Genomic DNA, 12,108 nt, shown 5'->3' with positions numbered 1-12,108 from the left:
CTTCGACTTCTCTCCGTGCGTTTTTAGGTCGAGGCCGATAAATAGTCCGAAGGAGGGCGTCGGAGGCCGGCCGAGGGGGCCACACCACATGGCCGCGCAGGCCCCCCCTGGGCCGCGCCGCCCTATGGTGTGGGGCCCTCGGGCCTCCACCTGGTTTGTCCTTCTGGCTCCGTCAGTTCTCTGGGAAAATAGGGCCTTCTGCATAAATTCCGAGGATTTTCCCGAAAGTTGGATTTCTGCACAAAAACGAGACACCAGAACAGTTTTGCTGAAAACAGCGTTAGTCCGTGTTAGTTGCATCCAAAATACACAAATTAGAGGCAAAACAATAGCAAAAGTGTTCGGGAAAGTAGATACGTTTTGGATGTATCAGCGGTCTCAACGTTTCCAAGGCGGCACGGGATCAAAAGAAAAAGGAAGTAGCCAGAAATTAGGGTTCAAAAATAACTCCAAGAAAGGAAACTTTTATTGTTCGTAGAGGATGACATGCGGGACCCATGAGCCAGCAGCTTACTCAACGTTTCAAAGGCGGCATGAGATCGAAAGAAAAAGGCAAGTGACAAAATATCAGGAGACAAAGATAATCCAAGAAAAGAAAACTTTATTGTACATAGAGGATGACATGCGGGTCCCATTTAGCAGCAGCGGTCTCAACGTTTCAAATGCGGCTTGAGATCAAAAGAAAAAGAAAGTAGCCAGAAATTAGGGGGTAAAAAAAACTCCAAGAAAGGAAAGTTTTATCGATGAGCCAGCAGAGTCCTCAACGTTTCAAAGGCGGCAGGGGATCAAAAGAAAAAGGAAATAGCCGAAAATCAGAGGGTGAAAAAAAAACCAAGAAAATGAACTTTTATAGTACATAGAGGATGACATGCGGGTCCCATTTAGCAGCAGCGGTATCACCGTTTGAGAGGCGGCAGGGGATCGAAAGAAAAAGGCAAGTGACCAAATATGAGGTGCCAAAAAAATCAAAGAAAAGAAAGTTTTATTGTACATAGAGGATGACATGCGGGTCCCATGAGCCAGCAGGTTTTTCAACGTTTCAAACGTGGCATGAGATCGAAAGAAAAAGGCAAGTGACCAAATATCAGGAGCCAAAAATAATTCAAGAAAAGAAACTTGATTGTACATAGAGTATGACATGCGGGTCCCATTTAGCAGCAGCGGTATCACCGTTTGAGAGGCTGCACGGGATCGAAAGAAAAAGGCAAGTGACCAAATATCAGGAGCCAAAAATAATCTAAGAAAAGAAATTTTACTGTACATAGAGGATGACATGCGGGTCCCATTTTGCAGCAGCGGTCTCAACGTTTCCAAGGCGGCACAGGACCAAAAGAAAAATGAAGTAGCCAGAAATCAGGGGGTGAAAAAATTCCAAAAAAAGAACGATTTCAATTGGGCTGCATGTGGACATCTGGGCATTCGAACTATCCTGCTGGGCCTTTTGACTCGTACAATTTCAGCCCACTCCAAAACAGGATAGTTCGGATTTTTCTAAAAAAAACAGGAAAGTCCTATGCTTCGCAAAAACAAAAACAAGGAGATTCAGCATATAAATTTGTTTATGTAAAAATAAATATTTAATTTATCCGTTGAAATAGCTCAGAGCGCAATACACTGTTTATTGTCTGCAAAATAATCAAGATATCACATGTTTCTTGTACGGGGAGGCTGACATCGGGGACCCATGAGCCAGCAGCGTCGTTTTAAAGGCGGCAGGGGATGGAAAGAAAAAATAAACCAAAAATCTGTTGGTAAAAAATCCAAGAAAAGAAAACATTTTCGTTCTGAGAGGATGACATGCGGGACCCATGAGGCAAAGAACATCCTCAGCGTTTATTGTTCATAGAGGCTGACATGTGGGACCCGTGAGCCAGCAGCGTCCTCAACGTTTTAAAGGCGGCAGGATATCGAAAGAAAAAATAAGCCAAAAATCATTTGGTAAACAATATCCAAGAAAAGAAACATTTACCGTTCTGAGAGGATGACATGCGGGACCCATGAGGCAGCAGCATCCTCAACGATTCCAAGGCGGCAGGGGATCAAAGAAAAAAAAAGGAAATATCCAGAAATTAATTAGGGGTTCAAAAAAAATCCATCAAAGGAAACTTTTATTGTTCATAGAGGATGACTTGTGGGACCGACCTGCCAACAGCGTCCTCATCGTTTCAAAGGGGCAGGAGATCAAAAGAAAAAGGCAAATAGCCAGAAATTAGGGGTCAAAAATAACTCCAAGAAAGGAAACTTTTATTGTTCGTAGAGGATGACATGCGGGACCCATGAGCCAAAGCTTACTCAACGTTTCAAAGGCGGATGAGATCGAAAGAAAAAGGCAAGTGACAAAATATCAGGAGCAAAAGATAATCCAAGAAAAGAAACTTTATTGTACATAGAGGATGACATGTGGGTCCCATTTAGCAGCAGCGGTATCACCGTTTGAGAGGCGGCAGGGGTTCAAAAGAAAAATGAAATTGCCAAAAATCAGAGGGTGAAAAAACCAAGAAAATGAACTTTTATAGTACATAGAGGATGACATGCGGGTCCCATGAGCCAGCAGGTTCCTCAACGTTTCAAACGTGGCATGAGATCGAAAGAAAAAGGCAAGTGCCCAAATATGAGGTGCCAAAAAAAACTCCAAGAAAAGAAAGTTGATTGCTCCTAGAGGATGACATGCGGGTCCCATTTAGCTGCAGCGGTCTCACTGTTTGAGAGGCGGCATGTGATCGAAAGAAAAAGGCAAGTGAACGAATATGAGGTGCCAAAAATAATCCAAGAAAAGAAAGTTTTATAGTACATAGAGGATGACATGCGGGTCCCATTTAGCAGCAGCGGTATCACCGTTTGAGAGGCGGCAGGGGATCAAAAGAAAAAAGAAATTGCCAAAAATCAGAGGGTGAAAAAAACCAAGAAAATGAACTTTTATAGTACATAGAGGATGACATGCGGGTCCCATGAGCCTGCAGGTTCCTCAACGTTTCAAACGTGGCATGAGATCGAAAGAAAAAGGCAAGTGAAAAAATATCAGGAGCCAAAAATAATTCAAGAAAATAAAGTTTTATAGTACATAGAGGATGACATGCGGGTCCCATTTAGCAGCAGCGGTATCACCGTTTGAGAGGCGGCAGGGGATCGAAAGAAAAAGGCAAGTGAAAAAATATGAGGAGCCAAAAATAATTCAAGAAAAGAAAGTTTTATAGTACATAGAGGATGACATGCGGGTCCCATTTAGCAGCAGCGGTATCACCGTTTGAGAGGCGGCAGGGGATCGAAAGAAAAAGGTAAGTGACCAAATATGAGGTGCCAAAAATAATTCAAGAAAAGAAAGTTTTATAGTACATAGAGGATGACATGCGGGTCCCAGTTAGCAGCAGCGGTATCACCGTTTGAGAGGCGGCAGGGGATCGAAAGAAAAAGGTAAGTGACCAAATATGAGGTGCCAAAAATAATTCAAGAAAATAAAGTTTTATAGTAGATAGAGGACGACATGCGGGTCCCAGTTAGCAGCAGCGGTATCACCGTTTGAGAGGCGGCAGGGGATCGAAAGAAAAAGGCAAGTGACCAAATATGAGGTGCCAAAAATAATTCAAGAAAAGAAAGTTTTATAGTACATAGAGGATGACATGCGGGTCCCATTTAGCAGCAGCGGTATCACCGTTTGAGAGGCGGCAGGGGATCAAAAAAAAAAGGCAAGTGACCAAATATGAGGTGCCAAAAAAAACTCCAAGAAAAGAAAGTTGATTGCACATAGAGGATGACATGCGGGTCCCATTTAGCAGCAGCGGTCTCAACGTTTCCAAGGCGGCAAGGGATCAAAAGAAAAAGGAAGTAGCCAGAAATCAGGGGGTCAAAACAAATCCAAGAATAGAAAGAATTTTGGTTCATAGAGGATGACATGCGGGACCCATGATCCTGCATCGTAAACGGCTCGATCGGAGAACGTTGAACGAGATGGCGCGATCGAGAAAAAAAACAATGCCAGAGAGGCTGCCATCTGGGCCCTACATCCCTCGGCGGTGCGGATTTGTGTTGACTCGGCCGGCGAACCCGAGATTTCGAGATGCACCACGTCCCGGGCCACCATACGCGACGTTTTGGCCGCTTTCGTCGGGCTAGGTGGCCTCAAAAACGAGAAAAAAAAAGTTTTGACATGCACCACAGACGGACCCAAAATCGTTGGCCATGGTACACCAACAACCACGGCGCGACTTCAACTTCGTCGGCCATGGCAACTTTTCTTGTAGTGTTTGCTCTATTTTATGCCAAGGTAGACCCCTTTTGACCATAAAACCCTTGTTTCGGCACATCCCAACCCATGGGATCATCATGAAACACACAACAAAACTATAAAACCCACAGTTCAAGGGTGGGGCAAGCCACCATGCACAAGTGTTCCTAATATTGGCACCATCCAAGGTGGTTTGCATATTTTAGGCCAAGGTAGATCCTTTTGACCCTAAAACCCTTGTTTCAGCACATCTGAACCATGGGATCACCATGAAACACACAACCAACCTAGAAAACCCAAGGCATCAAGGGTGGGGCATGCCCACATGCACAAGTGTGCCAAATATTGGCACCATCCAAGGTGGTTTGCTATATTTTAGGCTAAGATAGACCCATTTTGACCCTAAAACCCTTGTTTTGGCCCGTCCCCACCATGGGATCACCATGAAACACACAACCAACCTAGAAAACCCAAGGTATAAAGGGTGGGGTATGCCACCATGCACAAGTGTGCCAAATATTGGCACCATCCAAGGTGGTTTGCTATATTTTAGGCCAAGGTAGACACATTTTGACCCTAAAACCCTTGTTTTGGCACCTCTCCACCATGGGATCACCATGAAACACATAACCAACCTATAAAACCCAATGTATCGAGATGCATTATAGTTAGAGATACACCCATACCTAAATAAAATTAAGGCAACTAATTTTAGACAAATGGATCGAGTATAACTTTTGGACGCGAGAAGAGAAAGAATAAGGAAGAGTATGAGGAGGACGAGGGGAAGGAGGAGGAGGACTTCAACTGGTCCGGCGATGATGGGCCGGACCCGGAGGAGCCGGCGGCGCAGCAGCAGGCGCTCCTCGAGTCATTCGAGTCACAGAAGAAGCTGCAGGACGACGCTTGTGCCCGCGAGGAGGACAACGACGTGTGGGTTCACCGTGTCGTCGAACTCTGCCTCCAGCAGGAGCAGCTACGGAGGGTAGGCGACGACGCGACGAACGAGAACCGGTGTCTTCTCGTCACACTCCGTAGGGAGAGGCGGCGCGCGGCGCACGAGCAGCGGTGGAGGGGAGGCGACGATGGGGAGGGGCCGTCGACCGCACCGCCGGGCGGCCAGTAGGGTAGGGTTAGATAATCTAGCCGTTTTCATTCAAATTTGTAAAATATAATCAGATTTAAATGAAAACTTTTGTTTTCGTGCATTTTTATTGAGTTGGGGCCTCGTGGCTGCGACATCCCTAAACGTGGCACAAATAAAAAAGTCTCCAAACGCCTCGATCCAGCGCGATTTAAGGAACACTTTAGAGAACGCGACTAGATATGCTATTAGAATAATCTGAGTTCTGACCGACTTCTGCCCATAAAGAGGCCTGCTTTAGAAGAATCTGAGGTTGTGCTGATTCTGTGCGCATTAGACACACGAGAGTGAAGTTGTTTGAAGCAGCCAGTTCGTCATCACCATGACAACGCTAAGATACACAACGGGCGCGGCAAATCGGGCAGGGTTATCAAATACTCTCTCCATCTAAAAATATGTATCTTACTTTTATCTAGATATGAATATATCGAGATACATTATAGTTGAAGATACACCCATAACTAAATAAAATTAAGGCAACTATTTTTAGACGAATGGATCGAGTATAACTTTTCGACGCGAGAAGAGAAAGAATAAGGAAACGTGAATAACACTAAAACGCCCACTAAGATACTTGGCCAAACGCGTCGCGGGTCAATGCCAGAGCGAACAGATGTATTGAATTCATCAACAGAATCGCATGGTGTATCGATCGTGCTGGCAACTTAACCCACACCAAATACGTTCATCAGAGCATAAAATAGTCATCAAGAGGCAATGCAGCTCTAAATAGCAGTGGCGACTTTCCGATGGAGGTCCAGCACCAGCAGCCAGGCAGCCTCAATCCGGCACTTCGGCGAGGAGCAAGCCTGGAGCACCGGGTAGCGGCGGCGAGCAGGCTAGGACGACCAGTCGGCAAGCCCAGGGAGCTAGCCGCGCGGCAAGCTGGTGACCCAGCCACTCCAGGTAAAGCGCACCTCCTCTCCAAAATAGCAGCAGCTCATGCAATTTACTCTCCCCAAATTTCACTCCACGGCCTCATCTTAATTCCCGGTACCAGTTTTCCTACAGGAGAACTCCATTGTAAAGCTTGATTTATGAAGTACTCCTCGTATGGTTTAGAATTTGAAATTCTTCTTCTTTGTTATCTGCTTTTGCCTGCCCCTCCCCCCCACCCTACGCCACCCACCACGCCAATAATTTCTTTATAGCTCTATTAGTTCGAACTCTCTTCTTATCGAAATTAATGGAAAATGAATCATTTTGCCTGTTCGAAAAAAAAGAAAAAAAAATGCATATATTTATTAACTGTGTAGTACAATCCATCGAAAAGATAGAAGTAAAAAAACCAATGTATGAAGCAACCACCACCTAGCACCTAAGGTATATATGTGAGATGTGACCTTTTTTTTGGATCTTGATGTTTTTTTTTAGGTTGGCACGGTACAATATTCCAGCTTTTCGAGATCTCATGGACCGTCCGTGCGAGTGGGAGTGGCACGGCTGCATGCTCCAGCAATTAACTTGGCTGTCCAGCCGATGGGCCACGACACTGCGGCGATGACAAGGCAGACGCCCCAAAGGCCCAGGCCCAGCCTCTTGGTGCCGGCGAACCTGGTGAGCACCTCCACCGTCAGCGCCTGCAGCACGAGTGTCAGCGCGACGAGGACGAGGAACATCATCCCTTTCTTCTCGAGCACCCCGGCGAAGACGTTCCTCTTCTCGATGCCCCGGACGTTGAACTCGTTGAACAACTGGAAAAGCACGAACATGTTGAAGATCATGATGCCGTTGGCCTTGTCGTCGGTGCCGAAGATGTCGCGGCCGCGGTACTGGAGCGCCAGCACCACGGCAGTCTGGAACGCTGCCTGGGCGGCGAGGTTTAGCCTCATCGTACGACTGATGAGCGGCGCCGTGCGGTCGATGGGCGGGCGGCCCATGAGCGCCTCGGCAGGCTTGTCCGCGGCCACCGCAAGCGCACTCATGGTGCCCATCACCAGGTTCACCCACATGATCAGCGCGGTTGTCAGCGGAGTATGGCCCGTCGTGATCGTGGACACGAAGTTGACGAGAATGGCCACGACATTGACGGTGAGGTGAAACTGGATGAACCTCTGGAGATAATTGTAGGCGCAGCGTCCCCTCCGGATAGCCGTCACCACCGTGTGTAACTTGTCGTCCAGGATGATGGTGTCCTTGGTAACATCCGTGCCCTTGACGCTCATGGACAGCACCACATCGGCGTCCATGTGCGCTAGCGCGTCGTTGGTGCCGCTGCCGCTGGCGGTCACGGCCACCACCTGCCCCTTGTTTTTTTTTGTTTTCCATTTTTTTGTTTTTTTTTGAATTTTTTATGCTCATGTCAAATTTAGTCAAACCTAACTTTGACCATCATTTTATCAAGTTTTAAACATGGAATTGTAAAACTAAGCATGGATCCTTGTTATTCACTCCAAAATGAAGCTTTGGTGAGGTTTTTGAAACTTTTCATGTTCCAAACCCTAAACCACTTGTCTTCACCCTCGAACTTGTACCCCAGTGTTTGAGATATCACATTAGACACATGGTTTTTTTGTTGAACAGCATGTAGACCATGTTTATCAACTAAAATGGGTAGTATATGACATAAGAAGACTATGTGAGAAGGTTTTCCATTTTTTTGATTTTTTTTGAATTTTTTATGCTCATGTCAAATTTATTCAAACCTAACTTTGACCATCATTTTATCAAGTTTTAAACATGGAATTGTAAAACTAAGCATGGATCCTTGTTATTCACTCCAAAATGAAGCTTTGGTGAGGTTTTTGAAACTTTTCATGCTCCAAACCCTAAACCACTTGTCTTCACCCTCGAACTTGTACCCCAGTGTTTGAGATATCACATTAGATACATGGTTTTTTTGTTGAACAGCATGTAGACCATGTTTATCAACTAGAATGGTAGTATATGACATAAGAAGACTATGTGAGAAGGTTTTCCATTTTTTTGATTTTTTTTGAATTTTTTATGCTCATGTCAAATTTAGTTAAACCTAACTTTGACCATCATTTTATCAAGTTTTAAACATGGAATTGTAAAACTAAGCATGGATCCTTGTTATTCACTCCAAAATGAAGCTTTGGTGAGGTTTTTGAAACTTTTCATGTTCCAAACCCTAAACCACTTGTCTTCACCCTCGAACTTGTACCCCAGTGTTTGAGATATCACATTAGACACATGGTTTTTTTGTTGAACAGCATGTAGACCATGTTTATCAACTAGAATGGGTAGTATATGACATAAGAAGTCTATATGAGAAGGTTTTCCATTTTTTTGATTTTTTTTGAATTTTTTATGCTCATGTCAAATTTAGTCAAACCTAACTTTGACTAGCTAACCCTATTCTTCTAGAAGGAAACCGAACCGATCCGTGGGTTGCTCTGTTTTGCATTGTGGACCGTTCACTGCGGTAACGCCAGCCATCCGATCTAGCCTTCTAGAAGGTTTCTGGGCCGATCCGTGGACACCCTCGTTCTTCAACATGATTGGTTCTTTTCTCCACGAGTAGGGTGGGCTATAAGAACACTGAAATGTCCGTTGGTCCGTTGGGCCGTCCCGCGTGTCTAGGCCTGTGATGCATGCGCCATACATGCGCCATGCAGGCGCCACGCCTCACTCGCCGTTGGCTAGCCTTTTAATGCATCGACGCAGCGTCTCAGCGTTGCCATCGTCTCAGCTCTCGCAGCGATGCAGCGGCATCAGTTTTGCCATCGTCAATACGCTTAATTATTCTTGGAAGACGGCTAGCCACGCGTTAATTCATTAGGAACCACCCAATTATGAGCCAACCTCTTTATAAGGGGCCTCTCTTCCTCTCCCACACACCAAACGAGCGAGCCTCTCTTCCTCTCCCTCTCCAAAGCACCACGCACCCAAGCAAACCTCTCTGCCTCTCCGAAGATGCAGTACACGGGACCGACCTTCCGCCGTCCGCGCAACAGGACCGAGCTACTCTATCCGGCGGACGTCCTCGTCGAGAAAACACTCCGTGTGTGGGCAAAGTCGAGGTGGAGGTCCGAGGTCGAGCTCACTCGAGACTTCCTCGACGAGGGCTTCTCCCACCTCCCACCGGGCTCGCCCGTCATGTACTACGTCAACAAGTCTCGTGAAGGCGTCGCCCTCAAGCTGCTCACGGTCACCTTCGCCAACCGATTTGACGCGTACGCCCTCCTCGGTGAGGTCTTCTGGTGCGGCTGCGAGTCAATCTTCTTCACCACCTACAACGTCTTCACCGATTGCGACGCCATCTTCTTCTCCGGGAAACCTATGCACTGCCTCCCGTACGACAAGTGAAGACGGTGGTGCGGCGCAGGTGGTGCGGCAGGTGGTGCGGCCAAGATGTGTTCTCTCATCAAGCTCGTCATGTTTTTTTTAGCTTTACGTATGTGGTTCTGTGTTGAGTCGTGTCAAGTCGTGTGTCACTCAACTTATCTATCTAGGATACCCATCTATCTATCTATCTAGGGTACCCATCTATATATCTATCTAAGTTATTTCCGTGTAATGGTGGAACTAAGCATCTTATGTATCGAATTTATCTAAGTTATTTTGCGTGATGATCTGGCTACCAATATTTGCATCTCATATATCTTAGTTTTCTATGATTTCGATGTAATATATCAAGGGTGTATGAATCATGAAATCACAAACATGGATCCAAGTATGAACTTTGATGTAATATAAGTAGGATACCATATAAGTATGAAACAAAAAATCACAAACACGCAATGCTTGAAATCAAATAAATGCACCATTTTTCCCTTGCAAAAATATAAAGATGCACCCTTTTTTGTTTGATTATTTTTCCAAAATATAAACCAAGTCACGAACTAGAACTATCTATAGCTAGATTTCTTCCATTCGCTTTTCAATATCTTTCCATCTGCCCCACTGGTTACCAGAGCAATCCTTCATGCTACCAAACATAGCGGTCTTGGGTTCGAGTCCCAGCCGCACCATTTTTTGTTTGTTCATTTTTCACCATCTGCCCAAAGTCAAACCTTGTGGGTCCCACGTGAAACGGCCAGCAACGGTCCTCTTTTCAAACGCGTCTCCACCTGGTCCCACCTGAAACAGCCGAGTCAAGGACGTTTGACTTGAATGAAACGGCAGACTCACGGAACGAGTCGTTACACACATACTAGTGGCAAAACTGAGAACCATTCTGCTCTAGTGGCAAAACTGAGTGTTGCGCGGGCTGTAGTGGCAAACCAATAATTAACCCTATTTTATATCTTTCCCACCTGTGATGTGCTATAACTTCACAAGATCACATATCTCTAGACAATCTGAAATTCTATTATCAAATAAACATAAAAACTAACTTGTTTTACATACTGACTTATTTAATAAAATTGAATTTATTTTTTGAGGAAAACAACATAGCCTTATTTCATTAAAGGAGAAGGTAAAAACAAACCTGGTGTGCATCTTCCTAATTCCATTCCAGTCATATGATACCCGTCATTCGACCCATCATTAAAAACCATCGCAACATTACAAATAGTATCATAATAATGGAGAAAACACCACCTGCTTAGTCAATATTACTGAACGTGAGGTCAGTGTAGAGTCCAGCATGGGTGTTTTTGATCCAATCTTCAGGAACTTTGCATTGTTAGTCTTCTTGGGGCTAAAATATGATTGGACGCTTTGATGCATTATGAATTCAGCTTTCTAAACATTTTCTCGAGAACTTTTGCTGGCTTACATAAATGAGGTGTAGCAATTGGTTGGCATACATGCATGTGTTGTAGTAAAAAAGCTGGTGCACAACTTCTCTGGCACATCTGCTTCACAACATCGCACCGTCACGATCTGAGACGCGATCGCGAAAGGCTCCACCACATCAAAGGAAGACATGTATGGGAATAATAAGAAAGCATCAAAATTCCCGACACTTGCAATAACATACACATCCTACCCTAACTAAAAAGCATCAACTTATCATCCAGATCAGTGTTAGTGTCCTCTTAACATCTAATCTAATAACGGAGAATATACTACCCGTTAGGCATACATTTCAAAGCTATACAAATAACCGAAGATAGGATAAATGCAAATATGCTAAATAGTCCACCTATGATTCCTATTAAACTCTAAAAATCATCAAAACATGCCAAGTTGCAACGGTTTAAATAACCAACCTTCACGTTAAAAATAGAACACACGCAAAACTCGTCGTGAACATTGCCTCCTACTTGTCTCTTGGTTGCCTACAAAAAGAGAAGCATATAAATTTTTATCTCTACACGCTCATGATGACAAGAATTGGATATGAAGGATATCAAACATGGATAGGAACTGAGATGTCTAGTGCCCAATAATGGTTCTTACCAATTGCTTTAAGGGTTCCATCTAGAATCACATATTAACCATTTTCTCATTGTAACAGAAAAACAAACAAATTTATTGACTGACCAGTGTAAGTTTAAGCTAAAAGAGGCAAAAGAAATAAGGAAGGACAATTACTACAAAATAATCAGGTATGTTGAATACACATGTTCAGAACGACCGATCGATTTCTCCATTTGATATTCAGATGTACGAATGAATTTGGATTAAATTAGTAAAATAGAAGTTGACTGTAAGGAAATGGATTGTGAACAAAATTACCGGGGAGGGCAACAACACTCAGGCATGTTGCGACAGAGGCACCGATGAGTGGCGTGAGGATATGGAAGTGCAAAGAGGGCATGTGACAACACAGGCAGGCGATGGATGTAGCCTGGATAGTGGCAAGTCTCTAACAATATAAACTTAA

At 44.6% G+C, this 12,108-nt stretch overlaps 1 protein-coding gene across 1 annotated transcript; it reads right to left on the bottom strand.

Moving 5' to 3' along the window:
* Positions 1–6,775: 6,775 nt before the first annotated feature.
* Positions 6,776–7,555, bottom strand: LOC139833852 (calcium-transporting ATPase 7, plasma membrane-type-like). The gene has a single exon (XM_071824208.1). The coding sequence runs from the start codon at positions 7,553–7,555 to the stop codon at positions 6,776–6,778; it is 780 nt and encodes a 259-aa protein (XP_071680309.1).
* Between the last annotated feature and the right edge of the window lie 4,553 nt (positions 7,556–12,108).

Source organism: Lolium perenne, chromosome 7 (assembly GCF_019359855.2).
Source record: "Lolium perenne isolate Kyuss_39 chromosome 7, Kyuss_2.0, whole genome shotgun sequence".
Classification (NCBI taxonomy): Eukaryota; Viridiplantae; Streptophyta; class Magnoliopsida; order Poales; family Poaceae; genus Lolium; species Lolium perenne.
This window is presented reverse-complemented; position numbering and strand designations above follow the sequence as displayed.

Coding starts and splice junctions, on each gene's coding strand:
- LOC139833852 (XM_071824208.1), bottom strand. CDS start 7,555: ATGGACGCCGATGTGGTGCTGTCCATGAGCGTCAAGGGCACGGATGTT.